Source organism: Patagioenas fasciata, chromosome 4 (assembly GCF_037038585.1).
Source record: "Patagioenas fasciata isolate bPatFas1 chromosome 4, bPatFas1.hap1, whole genome shotgun sequence".
NCBI classification, from domain to species: domain Eukaryota; kingdom Metazoa; phylum Chordata; class Aves; order Columbiformes; family Columbidae; genus Patagioenas; species Patagioenas fasciata.
The window spans coordinates 58,128,792-58,147,122 of record NC_092523.1 but is presented as its reverse complement, the minus strand read 5'-3'; the positions used below and the strand labels follow the sequence as shown (position 1 = coordinate 58,147,122).

The 18,331-nt window shown below is 38.8% G+C and overlaps 1 protein-coding gene across 8 annotated transcripts in view; it reads right to left on the bottom strand.

The window, feature by feature from the left end:
* Positions 1–18,331, bottom strand: part of WDFY3 (WD repeat and FYVE domain containing 3) — a 168,462-nt gene that overhangs the window by 34,042 nt on the left and 116,089 nt on the right. For 7 of the 8 annotated variants that reach the window (XM_071807984.1, XM_065837921.2, XM_071807979.1 and 4 more), the window contains 11 exons: positions 16,998–17,118; positions 15,098–15,315; positions 12,478–12,713; positions 11,106–11,240; positions 8,975–9,154; positions 6,720–6,953; positions 4,641–4,740; positions 2,959–3,119; positions 2,181–2,410; positions 1,255–1,364; positions 253–435 (listed from right to left, as the gene is read on the bottom strand). In XM_071807984.1, the coding sequence (XP_071664085.1) occupies positions 253–435; positions 1,255–1,364; positions 2,181–2,410; positions 2,959–3,119; positions 4,641–4,740; positions 6,720–6,953; positions 8,975–9,154; positions 11,106–11,240; positions 12,478–12,713; positions 15,098–15,315; positions 16,998–17,118 (1,908 nt within the window). The remainder of the gene's footprint in view (positions 1–252; positions 436–1,254; positions 1,365–2,180; positions 2,411–2,958; positions 3,120–4,640; positions 4,741–6,719; positions 6,954–8,974; positions 9,155–11,105; positions 11,241–12,477; positions 12,714–15,097; positions 15,316–16,997; positions 17,119–18,331) is intronic. The other variant, XM_071807980.1, reaches the window with a different exon arrangement.

The following is an 18,331-nucleotide window of genomic DNA, read 5'->3' as shown; positions in this document are numbered from 1 at the left end:
GACACTGCTGAGATCACTGACAGCACTGAATAAAGGCCCTGTGTGCAGCACAGTGTATGTATATCCTATGCACGGCACAGTGTACGTATATCCTATGCACAGGAGAGTTTCTGAATGAGATACGTTCAGTGCTGCCAGCTTAGAGTATTTACCGTCACACAAAAGCTCAGCCTGTATTAACACATCCAGTGCACATGGTTCACTTCAGGAAAATCTACCATTCAGGACAGATAAATCTTCAGTTACACTTACCCAAATGATTCTGCCAACACTTTAAACTTGCTTCCTCAATAAAAGGTCTCGCAACAGTTATATCCACTTGACCACGATCGTTGACAGGCAATGTCACTTTGAAAGCTTCTTCCAAAACCTGTTTTTTACTATGGATCAGCTCTGTCCACACTCTGTTTATGGCCTTTAAAAGAAGCTGGCGACCTGCATAAGTACAACATCACAAACAGCAAGGTCTCTAAGGTGCTTATAGAATCAGTATGTTTACAGTAGTGAACCGAAGAATTTCTGCCATTATACTCCAGGTTCTTGCTCTCTTGCATAATTTGTGAAATATCTTTTTGCCATTTATATGCTATCAGAAAGTATCAAACAGTTAATTTTGGTATGTTTTTCTCTGAATCTGAAACACTGGCTCTGATTACTTGTGATCCTTCTCCCACAACCATCTATCAACAAAATGAGATAAAAAAACTCTTATAGAAATATATGTCTATATACAAACATACTTCCATATATTATGCTTTAATATTTTACATAAGTACACACCCACATAAATATTTAATATATTTATATGTAAAAAACCCCATCACTGAATCCGTTCTTCCACAGCTAGTTCATAAATTTCCTTTGAGTGAAAGATCCTGAGGATGCCACTGAATAATAATTTTACACCTTATACCAATTATTTCATACCTATGCTCATGTAAGATCCAGCTGATACAAAAGTATGGTGCACACTTAAAATGACCCATTTCTATTGCATTCAACTCACTGCATATAAAGCAGTATTTCTAATTCTGGTGCAAGTCCAGAAAACAATGAAGAACGCTTTCTATTTTAATAAAACAGTAACTTGTCCTGGATATGTCTGTCTTGGAATTTTTAAGTGATTTTTATCTATTTTTTATCTATTTTAATATACACACACACAGTCCTAAGAATAACTGGGATAAAAGATTAGTGATGACAATACAGAAGTGACATTAGCAGACATCTGTGACTTTGTCACTCACAGATTACCTTCACTGACATCTTGATTGTAGACTCCATCTGGTTCTATATCAGAGGGGATCATTATGTGCCAAGTTGTCATCCTGGCTTCTGCTTCCAATCCAAACCCATCAACATTGCTACAAATACACAACAAATTAACAACAACCAGAAAAAAATACAAGGTAAAGTGTTTGATTCCCTGTGACAGTATCGCAAGGATTAATATGTGCCACTACAGCAACGTATCTTTACTTCTGTCCACTTGAGTTCTGGTAAACCTGCAGTCATAAGCTAAACTAAAGGCTTATGAAAAATCACATGTCATGGACACTGATGTCACTGGAGGAAGACAGTGGTACTTGCAGAAACACAAAACGGCTGAGGCCATAAACAGAGAACATGAGGAAGCATCAGCAGCAGAAACCCTAAGTGTCTTTGAATGAAACAAATCGTACATATTTTTTGAAAAATAAAACGAAAATGCCAGATGGGTGTTTGTAGCAATGCAAAAAAGTTGGTGTCTACAGCATTTGTCACTGGCATCTGATTAAATGCTTGACTGGACTTATTCAATGCTGTACATCCAAGTACTAAGCTACAGAATTTATACAAAATTATTCAATAGACAATAAATCTAGTGACAGATCCCTTTGATTATTAATTACTTAACACCAGTTTTTCTTTCTACCTTGAAAACATTTCAAATTACCAAAGCACAACAACAAAATGGTTAGATGAGCGCCCATGTCAGTATTTCAAAATACCTCTGCAAAAAGAGGTATGAAAATGTTCTCTGTATCTGGGCTCTTCAAACCTAGTTTTGTTTCAAAACAAATCACTTAAACTTGCTTGCATTTCACTGGATTTGCAAGCCGTCATTGCTGAGAGAGAACAGGTGATTTTAATACTTCATAGACCTGGTTCTGGAATGAACTTCCAGCTGAGATATTTACCTTCCCACGTGCAGATTAATCAAGCAGTGAGCTAGGCAGCTGATGAACTCTTGATCATGATTTCCAGGTCCCAAAATCAAGTTTCTGTTCACAGTAAGGACCCTCAGTGAATCAAGGAGAGCCACTTGCTGAGGAACCGTTTTGTGTGCCCTTGAGAACTGATACAAGATGGTCCTGTTCAGACAGTGGTAAATAGCATCCAGCGATAGTCCCTGAGATCTTCTTTTTGACTGATGTGAAGGAAAAAAAAAAAAGATCAGATAGTAGCGGAAAAATCAATTTACTGGCAGATAATCTTTCCCTGAACTGACCCATGCTCATTTTTCAAAGTTGGTAGTTTACTAAAAGCATCCATTCCAAGAATTTCAAGGGCTAAAATGACTTAAATACTCAATGATACATTTATAATTTTAACATCTATAAAGACATTGCTGATTATTAACAACAAAAGTCTTTTAATAATCTCCAATAAAAATGCATGAGGAAGCTTCCCAAAAACGTTAATGTAAATTTAGGTAGCTTCCAAAAAATCATGTGAGGTAATTTTCATTGTTTATTTTGGGGGATTTCTAAAAAATAGCATCATCTGAAAGCAGCTTTTACTGCTGACCAGATGTGCTAGGGAAGCTCAGTAAAAAGAGAGAAAGCCTGGGGAAGAAAAGCATCCTTCTATGCTGACCCAGCACGCAGGTGGCTTAGTGACTGACATCACTCCATGGATTTTAATGTAACCTGCAAAAATGTTTTGGCAAGCAGGCTAACAGAACAACACTGCTACCTGTGCAATGAGCTGGATTATGAAGTCCACCAGAAGTTTGGATTCTTTGTTGAACATGCCCTGCCAAAGCTTATCCACCACACGCTGTGTAAAATAAAACACGTTGTTCACCAGCACTTGGTAGCTTCCGCCACTCGTTATAGGCAGAGACGCATCTTCACCTAAATAACAGCAAAACACAGCTTTCTTCACTTACCAAAAAACATCTGTATAAATACAATCACATTAGTCTCTGTTTTCTAAACTTTTGTGAAAGAGAAAAAGACTCAAGTCAAACAAACAGCCAAAGCCTTGTGGCTTCCCTACAATGAACTTTGATAATTTGAACATTTGAAATTGGCAGTGACAAAGGCCACAAAAGGGGGGACTGGCAGGCTAACAGGCCAGAAGAAATGGTAGTTGGGTGACCCTGAAGCATCATGTTCATGTACAGTCCTTCCTTTCAACTGGAGCTGCATGAGAGTACAGCCATTTGTAGCTTTTTTAAATTAGTGTTTTGTTTTTCCAAACACCTTGAGATGACAAGTGACAGCAACCAGCATCACTTCTGCCTCTCTCTGCTTTGCATCAGCTGCACATGTCTGTTTGTACATCTGTCAGTCCAGCTGTATTAAGAGAAGCTTGAAAAGCGCAAGTGCTTCCATAACAAAACAAAACAAAAAAAAACCCTACCGCAACAACAAATCCAAAAAACATCAGTGGTGTTGATTTTGCTGGAAGTTCACCTACATTTATCGACTTGCTGCCCTGTCTGTATGTGAAGCAACTGATAGCACCATACCTGGAGGAAGCTGAACAGAACCTTGAAGAAAGAATGCCCAGAGAAAGCAAAGTTCTCCTCCTGGGCTGCACAGAAGCAAGGACAGGTGGCTCATCTGAGAACCTGATCCAAAGTTTCATATAACATGATTCTTGATTCATTTTATGAATGCACTACACCCAGAGAAAGACAAATCTTTGCTATGGCAAGAAGCAGGGAGACTTCTAAGCACATCTGAACAGAAACACATGCTGCTGTGACATCTGGGATGGGGACAGAGCAGACTGAGAGCTCCTGGGAAGTCCAGCAGGCCATCGTGAAATCCAGCTGGGCACCTGAGCAGTGATATTCCTACAGGCCATCTCTTAATCATCTAAACTCATGCTTCGGTGGGACAGCCCACCCCACTGACATCCAGGTTGCAAGCTTCTCATTCTTTTCCTGTCCATTTATTAACGGGATCAACAGAGTGCTAATCCCAGAGGCTTTTTCTGAGGTGCTGCATTCATAATAGAACTGCAGCAGAAGGAAATGGAAACAAAACTAACTTCTAAAAACCAAGTGCCCACCCATAATAAATTTACAAAAGCTCCACATCCTCTACCTATGTAATAATGGCAAAAGACGATGCAAGATCCGGTTTCAGTTCCTTCTGATGTGATCGCAATTTGTCTGGTTTACATATCCAAAACATTCATCCCATATACTTTTTTTAGTAACCTATTTAATAGCTTTGGCACAATTGAGACAGTAAGGGAAAGCGTGATAACAGCAACACCATTTACACATCAAAGGAAAGGGAAGGAAAAAAAGATAAAGACAATAAAATTGTAACAAAAGATGATGCTAATAAAGAAAAAGTTAAATAATCAAAATCTTTTGCTCAAATCAATAGATTGATAATTAAACTTCGCTGTATTACCCAATAAAACATCAGCTGCAAGTAAATGGTCCATCACTCCATCCAAAACGTATGTCTGAAACTCCTTCTGCTGTGTTCGTGTCGATCTTTCGGGGGAAGCCTGATAAAAGAAATACAATCTTAAGATAATGACTATCTCTGAGTTAGCAAAAAGGGGGTGGGAGGATGGTTTTCTAGCTGAATTTCTCTTTTTTCCGCTTTCATGAACTATATTTTTTCCTCTTAACATTCTACCTCCAGTAAAAAGCCTTGGTTTTATCTAAAAATTTAAGAGAATGCATGTCGAGTATACATCTTCACGCAGTCTTACAGATGACATTATCCCTATTTAAATCCAGTAAACCCATCTACTGCCATAATAGGCACTGGAAAATAACACATTCCAAAAAGGTGCACAAATCTCTAACTAAACATATGGTTAACCTGCGATGATCTCAGTCCACATGGTCACCTCTTTCCGTAAAAAACAAACAAACAAACAAACAAAAAAGTAAATGGGACAGGTCAAACACCGAAGTTGATCATCGCGTCTGTGTGGGGTTCTGCATACTACTACAACAGCCTTGGTATAGCAGTATAATAGATGGATGTGCTAAATCTTTCTAATTTCCTTTGTGCTTTGAAGGACTTTATCACCTTATGTTGTTCAATGGATACGTAATCATACCTAACTGATCCACTTGAACAGTCCTAGAAACTGACATAATGTGAAGTGAACCTGCTTTGTCTTCCCCCGCAGCAGTTTAGCAGTGCATACATATCCAGTCCTCTGATTACACTAAGGGGCCAGTAATTAATATTGATGAGTGATGACAGATTAAAACAGCAGTAAAGCAACTGCAACAAACTGAACACGGCCTCAAATATGTTTCCCAGTGTTTGCGTATAAAAGCATCTCTGGACAATACATTTTTTACTTTGTGACTGCAGAGAGGCCCAACTGCCCCAGGAAATTTATTAGGAAGTACACAAGCATGGTCCAAAATTCCTGCAGCTACTGAAGAAATGGAAGACTCTGCAACACGTAGATGAGGTAAGAAAGAGGTAGGTCAAGGGACAATGTGAATTGATGTGAACCGAACATTTCCAAACACATTGTGTGAAGAAGGTGTAGGCAGTTAAACAGCAGCTGAACTCCTCATACTCTGCCTCACAGTTAACAGAAGGATGCTTCCTTTGTCACAGACTTAAAAAAGATAACTTACAGGAAGATAACGTAGTTATTTTGTGATTTTTTTTTAATAGCAAATGTACCATATGTCCTGCTGCTTATTTTAATCTGCTGTAACTAAACCAGAAGCCTTAATATTTCTGAAGGGATTTGCAGGGATTTTATGTTTTCAACAAAACTAATATAGCTGTCATGGCCTGAAGGATGGTTAAGAAATAAATCACACTCCACAAAAATGAAACTTCAAGAAAGTCACAACTTCTCCTGCTGCACTGTTGAACATTGAGTGTTGTGATCCACTACCTGTGTTTCCAGACAAAAGCAAGTATTGGCTAAGGTGACAAAACAAGATTATGGCTACTCTAAAGCGAGAACTGAATAGAAATAAAACACAGACACAGCATGTTTAGCAACTAACAGAGCCATTTGGCTGGCCAAATGAAAGTTAAGGAGACCAAGAACAAAAGCAGTTGTAGGTCTGTGGTGTGGAGGGCAGAACAGAGCACAGCAAGAAAAAAAGCCAGTTAACCAGCATGCAGTCTGTCAGATCAGGCATCTGAGATGGTCACAGATACACACAAACGCTGGGGGGGGATGAGAGAGAAGTCGAGAAAACATTCTCAAAGAAAGGCTGAGACAAACCCTCTGCATGTGCTTTCTTAGGTCTTCCAAGCTGTTAAAGAAAGGTGAGCAAACTACTATTTACATGACACTAGTGTTGCTCTTTTTTTGTTTCTTATTTCACAACCATTTCCAGGATTCTACTGCATTCCCAGGCCATCATTCCTCTAACTTCAAAATGTAAATAGAGGAAACCATTCCAGAGTAAAAATGTGTCAGAATAAAGTTCAAATAAAATTTAAAAAATTAATAAAAAACCCAAACCCAAAAGCCTAAAGAAACTTTACCTCTAGCAGAAGATCTACCAATGGAGTCTGTTTGCTGGCTGGTGTGAGACACAAGTTATCAATAATCATCACACGCATGAAGTCAAACACAAACTTCTTGGCAGGATGGTTGGTTAGGTAAGTCTTGGTGCCAACATTGCAGTATTCTGATTGGCTCCTGTTCATGCCAGAATCAGCTGCAAAGGCTTTAAACTCTTCAGCTGGAGACCCAACTTCATCATCAAGATCAGTGACCTGTGAGAAACAGCATGTTAAAACTCTAGAGGTCAGCAAATTAACAAAGTCTTTTCACTACTCTATTTACTTACTTGTCTTTATAAAGCTATTCACTTCACATTTTACTACTTAAGAAGGCTCTCTGTAAGATTATTATGTTGAGGATCAATTCCCTAATCTACATCAGGAGAAACACCCAAATTCTAGTTTTGGATTCCCAAGGCAAAAATTAATCAGTGAACACTGGTGTGAGCTAGAGACCTCATTTCATATTCATTTAGATAGAAGAACGGCTAACGCAATTTCTACCTACTTTACAAAAATAAATTTTCTCATTGCAAAAAAAGAAAACTTTTTAAAACATTATCAACTAAGGCACTTGAAATACAATCAAGACAGAAGACAACTAAAAAGGATACCAAGCTTATGTGACAGAAAACAAAAAGGGAACTGAACCTTTTGTTTGTTTAATATGATACCTTATAGGTAAGCCACTTCCCCAAAATTTCTTAAAAAAAAAAAAAAAAAAATCTATATCTATCTCGCTATAGCTTTCCTATTTCTGACAAACAACAACCTTTGAGGGGCTTGCCCTTAAGAAGGACTGCAACAAAGCCACAAGCAGTAATGAAAACTGCCAAATCCAAAAGACTACAAGAGTGATTGTTTTTACATAACGTTCTCCTCCAAATGCAAGAGGAGCCAATATGACCACCCTCACCAGGCTTATCATGTCACCAAATCACATTTGAAGTAATCAAACGTTTTGAACATTTGGTCTGCTTCAGCAGAAGAGCTTTCCCAGGGAATGAAGAGAAACCCAAACATGTAGTCCTTCTGGTTTCAATTGCAATCTCAGAAGGGCCGATAGGTCAGTTAAGAATTTTCTCTCAAGGATGAATTTGGGCTACAGCGTTTTTATTTCAACAAGGGACTGATTAGTCCAACACACTTGGGCAGAGGGAAATGCTGGAGGAGCAAACAGATCTGGAGTCCAGAGAGCCCTCAAGTTGTCAAGGCAGTTATGCAAACTTTCAAGGGACCAAGTAGTTAAAGTAAAATCTGCTCAGAGACACAAGGTTCCTCTAAAAGCTCTATAGAGGTGAATGCCAAATCAGCATTACCAGTTTCTAAGCGGCACTTTTTTTTTTTTTTTTTTGTTTTGGTTTTTGGTTTTTTTTTGAGAGTGCTCCTAGCATCTACTTCAAGTGCAAGTTATACTTAAAAGCAAAAGAAATGACCTTCATAAGAGACTCATCAGCACACACCTTTAAAAAAATTGATCTACTTTTACTGATGACAAAAAGATGGCATGCCACCAGTAAGTATTTTCTGAAGTACTTTATCACACTCTGCCTAGTTCTATCATTTGCCAACCTGCAGCCTAATTATCCTTCCATGCTCTTAGTAAAATTACTTTTAGATGTTGGTTAACAATAACTGTTTCCCTTCCATTCATGTTCTAGAAACTGTGTAATTTGTAAATGACACTTAGCTCCAAGAATACTTCTAGCAACCAATGTCCTGCAATAGGTCTGGTTATGGCAGCAATGCAAGCAGAACTGAAGTTACAGCCTCTCCTGGCTTGAACTCAGTAGTTCGAGGTAATACAAGAACATTGTTTTGTGGTTAAGCCACAAAAGAAGAAACTGGGAAGTGGGAGGAAAAAGAAGTTTTAGATTTTATCACATCCTCCAGAGCAGACAGCTGAAAGCATCGGCTGGCTCAGTCTCTGTTGCTTTTGTAAATCTGAGCTAATGTTGTTCATATGAGTGAAAAAGTTGGTCCAGCAGCAAACAAATAAAGAGCGTACATTCCCCCTAAAATGATGTTTCAGATGTCATTGCATAGCAACTGCCCTTCAGTTGAACATGCACTTCCCTCAATTCCAAAACCCAAGCACAGAACATCCAGCCCAGTCTTTAGAACTATTATTTCTGCATGGTAAGTAGAGCTCTATCTTTGTATGACTATTAATTAAATCCTCAAAAATAACATTCAGGGTAAAAACAGAACAGCTAACGGGTTGGATTTCCTACCATCTCAGAGTAAGGTCGGATGTTGAAAGGAAACACTGTTGCTGCCAGCGCACAAAGGAACTCTGGACTCATCCACAAGGAAACAAGGTCCGGCACGTTGTGATACAAATACCGAAAGAACTGCATCAAAGTGACGGGATATTCTCGAAGCCAAGAGCCTTCTTCCTCCGACTGCCAAGGCTGGGTTGAAAAAACAAACAGTACATTAGCGCAGATGGCACTAATCGAAGAATGCTCATTTCAGAAAGAGGCTGCAGGAAGAGGAGCTGTAGGGTCAAATCTGCCAACACACACACTGTCAAGCATGCAGGGAAACATGTGATCGTGACAGGTGATCAAAGATTGCATCAAATGGGATCCACCATGTGAATAAGCACTTGCTCAAGCAGAGCAGAAATAAGCAACTGAATGTGGGGCCAATCACATGACCAAGTGTCAAAAAAACTCCAGAACATGTCAAATGTGTGTTGGAGCACTTGTCAGAACACATCACCAAACACATGTCAAGAATACATGACTGAAGACATGTTGTCCAAACATGACCTAATACCTGATCAAACAAGTAACAGAAAACGTGTTCAAGCAAGTCACCAGTGCGTGACAAACCTGGCCCAATGTGACAGAACACATCTCATCATGTCACCATACATTGAACACCTGATTCAACATGTGACCAAACACACGATTGACCTTTTCTCTGGAATGTATGAAAAATGAACAACCCACCAATTTTTAACAAACGCATAAACCACATGTCCAAACCATATGCCTGCAACAGGTAACAACAGAACGTGTCCAAGCCATCACAAACATGTGACTGCCACAACAGCATGTCACAATATTGTAAATGCATGAGTAGTCTGTGGCTGAACATGACAAATATGACAACAGGACATGTAATGATGAAACAGGCTGGTACAAATTGCAACCATGTGATTAAACGTAGATAGACATGACTGAACACTAACGAACCCACAGCAATGACACACAGCAGCCTAACGCGACAGTAACTTGTGCTCAGGCATGTCAAAAACAGGAGACCAACTATGTTTACAACACATGACAACACATAAGATAAAACGTGTTCTCAGGAACATGGTTTAGAGATCAGGCCAACGGATGGACTCTATGATCTTAAAGGTCTTTTCTGATCAAAATGATTCCACGATTCCCAACATGTGACAATTCAAAGCACATTGGTTATGACTAACTCACGTTAACCCAAAATGTGATAGCACATCTGAACATACACCTGCTGGTACAGCACAAGGCAGCCAGCACATACCTCTGAACATGTTACAAACATGTCCCAACAGGTGAGGACCAAACACAGGACACGTCACGAGCAAGAGACAGAACACATGACAACAGGAACACGTACCGCAGCAGGTCACAAACACGCGACCAGTACTCAGGTCTAGAAGACACCCCTGAACATGTTAACATGGAGGAAACATGCAACATATGCTTCCCAGAGCCTATCGCAAACACACGACAACCTAACAGGCAACAGCTGAACAGGTAATAGTTTTCAAGCGTTCCATGAGATCATTTTCAGCAGTTAACACGCTCTGTCTTCAAGGAAAAACAAAATTTACCCACTGAAAAAACAACTTTCACTGCTCCTGACATTAGATTCAAAGATGACAAGATGACACATTTCTTCTGGCTGTAAATAACTTCCTCCAGCATGTGTCTATTAATAGTCAGGGGACTTCTCTGCATGTGAAAGGTTCATGCATGAAATCTACAACTCGCATAGCTCTGAACAGATGGGATACAGAGTCTCAAACATTCCTTCACGTTTTTAATCAGGAAAGAAATTCAACGATCTCTGCCAAGGGCATTTTATCCTTCTGCTTTCTTGTTTTGTTTTAATTGCAGCAAAACATGAAGCCCAGGTTTTATGTGAAAAAGCAGTGCTAATTTTGTGGCTCCTAATATTTCTACAGATAATGAATAATAAATTAAGATACAATAACCCACTGACAATGATGGTTTTTACCCAAGTAGCATGAGCTTAACTCACAGCTGGGTTTGTCATGACACTGACAAAGCTTAACTTTTCCAACCACATAGCAAATTTGAACAATTCTGTACATTCAAATATGAACAAAATTTTGATGCTTACGGAATTCAGCATGCTCCTCAGCATTCCCAGTAACAGGAACGCAGCTTCTGTGCAAACACTGTGTATTGAAGAGGTAACGGTGCCACAGGAGGCAGGAACTCCAAATATGAATGTCCAAATAGAGTCTAAATCAAACTAAGAGGCAAAAGATAAGAAAGAAGACATGAAATAATCCCTTTCTTCTGTGCAATGTGATATTGCTTATTATTACACCTATGATACAGTATCTAAAAAAATGAATTTTTTTTTACATCCTTCAAATTTTATCCCTAAAAACTTCATATGAAGGTCATGTGTCAGGAGGCACAGAGAAAAATTCATTCTAACCACAGGCTAACATAACTCCAACTCTCACCCTCTCAAGGTATTTAACTATTTTGAAGCAAGAGGAGACCTGTCAGCACAAGTGCTGCACAATCACGCCAGCTCACTCACACCTAGCAACAAAACTCATACGGTGTCCCCCAGAAAAAAAACAAAATAAACAAACCAAGTTGTATTTACCAGCAAGTCAAAAAAACTAAATCAAATAAAAAATAAAAAATTAAAGTGCCCACCTCTATCACTGAGTCCTACTGCTAAATACTTGAACTAGTTGAATTTAATTTCAGCCTAACAGTGTCATACTTCAGTGGTGTAAGCAGGAGGTGAGATTCATGCCTCTACTTCAATATAGCACAGAGCTGAATGTGTTGTCAAGCCTCCCTCTTGAGAAAACAGGGAGACAGAATACCCTCCCATTTGCACCCATTTCTAATTGGCATTTTGTCAATCTGGAGTGTGGCTTATCTCCATAATGCACTATTGTAAGGTTTCCTAGGATTCTGTTGTAGACCATACAATATCTAATAATTTACATATAATTAAAACGAGTCCAAAATCAACCTGCTGAGAATGAGAACAACTGAGATTTCTCCCTACAAAACCACAGAGGCTTTCTGAAATAAAAGCTACTTTGTTTTGTCTGTAACCTTGTGAACACTCTTTAACTTGGGAACTCCCCACTCTTTAAAAAAAAAAAAAAAAAAAAATTAAAACCAAAACAAAACAACAAAGAAAGCAGGACCCCTTCAATGCCCACACCATACCAACTCAAGCCAGGAATTTGCTTCTTGGTAGGCTGGACTAGATGATCTCGAGAGGTCCCTTCCAACCCAACCATTCTGTGATTCTCATTTGACCCCAAAACAGACCAGAAAGCCATCACTGACAACTATAACAGGCTGGCTTCCACATACCCCCACAGCACCTTGCTCTTCCACCCCAAATTGCTCTGCACTAACACCACGTCATGACTGCTGAGACAGCTGGCTAATCCATTTTCTTTCATGACAGACAGAATGATATTTACATTTTACCAGATAATCCCTACCTGGCAACCCTGCTTACATCGGCTGCTGACGACAGGCGCACTGACCTGCAGGTTTTCAGGCAGTTCAGTGACCGGCTGCTGCAGGAATAGGGCCATGAGGAGGAAATAGAGCGCGGGGACGTTGGTGTGCTTTGGGAGAAGGGACTGCAGGACGGGGAAGCCAGGGAAGTGACAAGCATCCCGGTTAATCTCCCGGACTGTTGATCTGCCACCAGCACTCCTGCCGACATTGAACCCTGAGATGAGAAGAAATACAAAAAAACAACAATAGCCACAGGGAAATGCCCACAAAGCTCACTCTTACTCAAGTCGTAAAACTCGAGAGGTTACCTCCTCAGAAATTAATGCTGTAAATACGAATATGCGCATACAGGTTATCACACACATATTACACAATTCTGCTCCAGATGTGTAACTTTTTTTTTTAATCAATAAAAAAAAAAGGAAAAGGTTGCCTTCCCATATAACATAGGTGACACTGCTCCATACAGGCTGCCTAATGCTACTCCATACACACAGCGATGCATTTTCTGATTGTGATCACATTTTCAGACTTTCGAAACACCCAAACTTCTGAAAAAAAAACTTCCCTGGCCGAGGCAAGTCTCACCTTGAGAATCTCAAGTACAGATTTATATTACCAATCAGCAATTCTATGGCCGATTTAAGATGACAGGCTGCTAATTGGTTTTCAAAGATGTCTCACAGGCATCTTGCAGCTGGTACAAAGCATTAAATGTTCTTATTTTATTTTTAAGTGCTGCCAGAGGCACAAGGCTCACCTTTTGTGACCCTGCTTCTACCTAGGTACTTCGTTTTGGTATTTAAAAACAAAACCAAAACAAAACAACAAAGAAACCTCACTGGGGCTGCAGAAGCGTTTATTTCGAATTGAGGAAGGAGTTCAGTCTCTGCATCAGCACAGTGAGCAATTCTTCTGACACTGTCAGAAGATCAGGTTGTTTCTCTGAGGTTCTAATACAGATTTTCTTTCTACCAGAAACTGACTTTTTAAAAACACAAAATATCTACCAGGATTCACACTAATGAATTCTTCACTACAAAGCTGAAGGGATTCCATCAGCAGTCTTAAACAAAAATAGCTGGTATCTGGTTTCCTGAGAAATCTTTGAGCCAATGTGTCATAATTTATTAAAAAATACAAGGTATAAAAATAAGATAATCTCTGTCATTTGATGAGACACAAATTTAAAAATATCCGTTTCGTCACAGTCTAGTTTGGATTCAATTACAGTGATACTATAATAGGAAGATACGAAAACTCTACAGATGATTTCAGAAAACCTGTTTTCTTTAACCTTCCTAATTCATTAATAATGCAAAGAACCACCCTATGTCCCCAGTTGAATATCCAGAGGGATATATTATGGGAAACCACTGTAAATAGACACATTTCCCAGACAGTTTCATTTATGAAAAACATAACTAGACAGCATAAGATACTTTGATAGATTTCAAAGAGACAAAGCAGAAAAAAAAAAAATCAGACTTTATATTTTCATTTCAGGATAAGCCCTCTTCCTGAAGTACGATCACTTCAGCAACGCTTCACGATTACTTCCTTATAATAAACCAGTAAGGAAATTCTTTAGCACAGAAGCAGATCATAGACTGCTGCAACACAGAGAGGTGGCTCCTTGTACAGCAATTTTAGGAACAATTAAGTTGAAAAATACTGTTAATACTGCTGTCCTGAGCTAAAGCCTACCCAAGCTCATGAAAGATCTCCACAGACAGTCATCTCAAAAGCAGTATCTTAATTTGACTAAAAAAATCAGGCCTGTGGGAAATTGTTGCTACCCCTGTCTACACAGAATTGACATCTGTTATTTCAGACACTTGGAGATGCAATTCAGACAGGCTGGTGATGCTCAAAACGGGTTTTGTAGCACTGAAGTCTTATACACTGAATTTTAGATCATGCAGGGTAATGAAAAGGTCTGATAATCTGGATAAACGAGACTTTAAAAACTCACAAAGGATGTCTTTAATTAAAGAGTGTGCATGCATGGAGAAGGACACAGGAAAAGGAGAGTAAAAGAAAGGCTGAGATGATACCGTAAACACAGAAATTCCCAAGGTAGCAAAAAATCCAAACTGGTCAATCTATTTGGCACAGAACTCACCACACAAAGCAGCTCAGGCATAACACCACGTGTGTTCTAACTATTAAAAGCCAACAAATGAGTAAATTTTACTGCATCTTTATTAGCTTAAGCACCTTATGTACACAGCTGTGTTGCCTCTGCATCTAGCTCAGATGTGCCTGCCCACAGGACATACTTAACCTTAGCATGATGGCAACAGAAAAACCTGATTATCATTCAGCTACACCAGGCTTCACACAGATGATGAGGTAAGACTGAACTATAACAAATCCTTTATCGTGTCAACTGAAGGGCAGTTTTGTAAAAACGCTCCCTTGTGCTTAGGAAATTAATTTTTAGTTGTAAGCAAAACAAAGTATAAAGGTATCTGATTGCAGCCCAGACAACAGTAGCAGAAAGGAGGGGTGCTGGTGTTCACACAATAACTGTAACCCAAACGCACACATGCTCCCGCACAACCCTTCCATCGTGAGGGTGCCGACATGCTGTACCTAGCACAGTGCCGATCTTGTTGGTCAAGACAGAATCCGTCTGATCGAGCCAGCCGCCGCCACAGAGACCCTCCTTGAATTTGATAAGGATAGACTGATTACTCAACAGGACCACCAGAATCCGCATGGCTGCCGTGACCGTGGTGGAATGCAGATGTTCTTCCATAAACATCATAATCCAATCAAAACCCAGTGTCTTGACCAGTTCTTCACAAGCCCTAATTAAAGGGGAAAAAAATTAAAAAGTTGTTACGTTTTATAGCATTTAGTTTCTCTCTATTATAGATAACAAAAATCGGTGTCCTCCACTAGAGGGCAAACTCCAAGATACGCGAAAATCCACATCTATCAAAGAGTTAATTCTTAGGTAAGTCTACTACACAACAAGAACTGTTGTTCCCCAAATCTTGTTTAACGGAACACGTACAGTGTATTTCTTTAGCAGAAAAGGAAGACTAAATACAGATACTGAGACTAATTCCGTTGTACAAGATTTCTCTAATTGTTGCTTTTGACAACAAAAGTGGAATGCTAAACTGAAAACATTTGTCTACAAATTATAATTTCCAGATACATACTTATGAGCCATACATAAGTAGAAACCTTTAAGAAGTCCTTTTAATAACCTGATAGTAAAAAATGAAGCTTTTGTTTGTTTGTGGGGTTTCTTGGTCTGTTTGTGGTTGTGTGGGTTTTTTTGTTTTGTTTTGTTTGTTTTTTAATTAAGGGAAGAGTTGCTTAGGAATATTTGAAAGAATATGGTATTTTTTTTTTCTTTTTCTTTTTTTTAATCAAAGCAGTATTGTTGAAAAGCTCAAATAGGTCTGGGTTATATGTCAACCAACACTCATTCAATCACTACATTATCTACATGCACCATACATCCACAAAATGCCTCCAAGAGACTCAATGCATCCTACCAGGCAGCTGCTTGATAGTTATATTTTGTCAAGGTTTTACATTGTTGCAGTCTCTTCTCCAATTCACCATGTGAATCTAATGCCTCATAAAACTATAATATCATGTTCCCTCACATGCAGTTTTAAGGACTTAAGAGGCATTCCAGGGTCAATGATCCTAATGATCACTCATACTGAAGTTATTTGATCTTAACCAAATGAGAAAATGACTATCTCACTTCTATAAAGACTCAGGTTGTCTCTTTGACCAATTTAAATTTTTCTATAGCCACAAATGAAATTCTGAGAAAACAGCACAAAGTACTATGCAAGGAGAGTGAGGGTTAAAGACCTGGGCCTCCAGATAACAAAACTTAAAAAACCAACCAAACAAAAAACCCACTAAAAAAGCAACACACACAAAAACAACAACAACAAAAAACCAAAACGCAGACACACAAAACCCCAAACCAACAATCAAAGTAGCCAGATATCCATACTTGTTCCCACTGCATCCTACTCACTTGTGATCCTCCGTCCCTCAAAGTTTTAAAATTAACAATTTTACAGATGCTATTTTTCTACCATGAATTAACAATAAGAAGCAATCTCCCCCCAAAATCTACTATGTATTTTCTTCTCCTGCTGATATTTACTTCTGTTGTTCTTAACCTGAACCGTAAGTTTCCACTGTCAAACATGTTTTTTTTAAAAAAAATTTAAACCAAAAGCCTGTTAATGCAATAGCTGCTATGCGTTAGTTACACCAGCATCTGCTTAGCACTATAATTCTTGCTACCACAGCTGACAGCATACAACTGAATAATCATGCATTCCATTTCTGCTAGTATATCCAAAGCTTATTTAGTGACATCTGCATAAATCTTCAATAGTTCCTATGAAATTATGCAATGCAACTAGTAAATTGAATAGAGGCTGTATAATTCTGAAAAAAATAATATCCTTTCTCTATTTCAGTGGTTTTTTTTTTTTGTACTTACTGCAAATTAATAGTTGTCTTTTCCTTAGATGTATATAGAAGTTTCAGAAGGATATCTAAAAGTCTGTTCCGCAGTAGAATAAGATTAGCTGAAACAAGTCCTCCAAAATCATCCTCTGTTCCTAAATGTCAAGCACACATACACAACCAAAAAAAGGCAGAATTAGGGTTTTGGAACTTGGATATTTATAAGGTATTAATAAATTCCACACCTAAGTAAACTCAACCTGATGCCACTCAGATTAAGAGAAAGCTGTGCTAAAGTGCAGGTAGCCTGCTATATGCTGCTGACCAAACAAAAAAACCACACAGTAGCTAGATAAACATTTTGCATTATGAAATCTGTGGATGGAGGAAAAATCCCAAGGAAAAAAAAAAACTCCGATGCTTCCCAAATCCCTCCAGATCTATAAAAATAGAAAGAAAAATTAGTTTCCTTTTGTTTTGACAGATCCTCAAACTCATCATCAGTTGCTAAACAAGCCAATACACACAGCTTAGGACTAACCTTACAGTTATTTTCCGAATCCCTCTTATTCTACCTTATGCTGTCTAAGGACAACCAGGTTTTCGTATTATTTAAAAAAAAAAAAAAAAGACAACTGCAACTTGAGGCAACATGTGCAAAGATGAAGACAGATAAATGGACACACTATCTGGGCCATGGTTTTGTGCACAAGTCACAGACAAGAACACAAACCATTTTCTATGGCAGAATTTCTCCCCAGGGTTCTTCAGTACCCCAGGGAGGCAAAAAGCAGCTCAGGCTGTGGTTAGTCCGGAAAAAAAAACACAGCCAGTCCATAGTGGGAACACCAACCTCACTCTCCAAAACCCTCTCCTTTTTCACTAAAAAGTTTGAATTTAGTAACCTTTGCACTGCAAGAAATGAAAGTATTCAGAAGGAACAGGAGAGGTACAGAGGGATAACGATGAACGCGCAGACTGCCCAAATCTTGTTCTTCAGGAAACCAGACCAGCAAATCTAACCATGAAGCAGAAATGCTTTTATCTCACTTATCCCTGTGCACGAGAATAGTGCCAAGCGATGTAGAAACACAGAATCTTTGGGCACACCCTTCTATGTAGTTGTGTGACATCCACTGTGGGGCTAAAACATTTCTGTTCAGGGAGACTGACTGAAAACTGCATAAGCCTTTTTTCTTAGGGAAAAGGATAGAAATGGTCTTTAAAAAAATCAGTATAAACATTCTTGAAGGAAATAATAAAGAAACTTTTTTTTCCCCCTAAAAAAATAACAAGACTCTGTTAATTTTTTCATTTCCTCCACACCTAGATGGCAGATGCACCTAACAATTCGTTTTTATCTTTTTT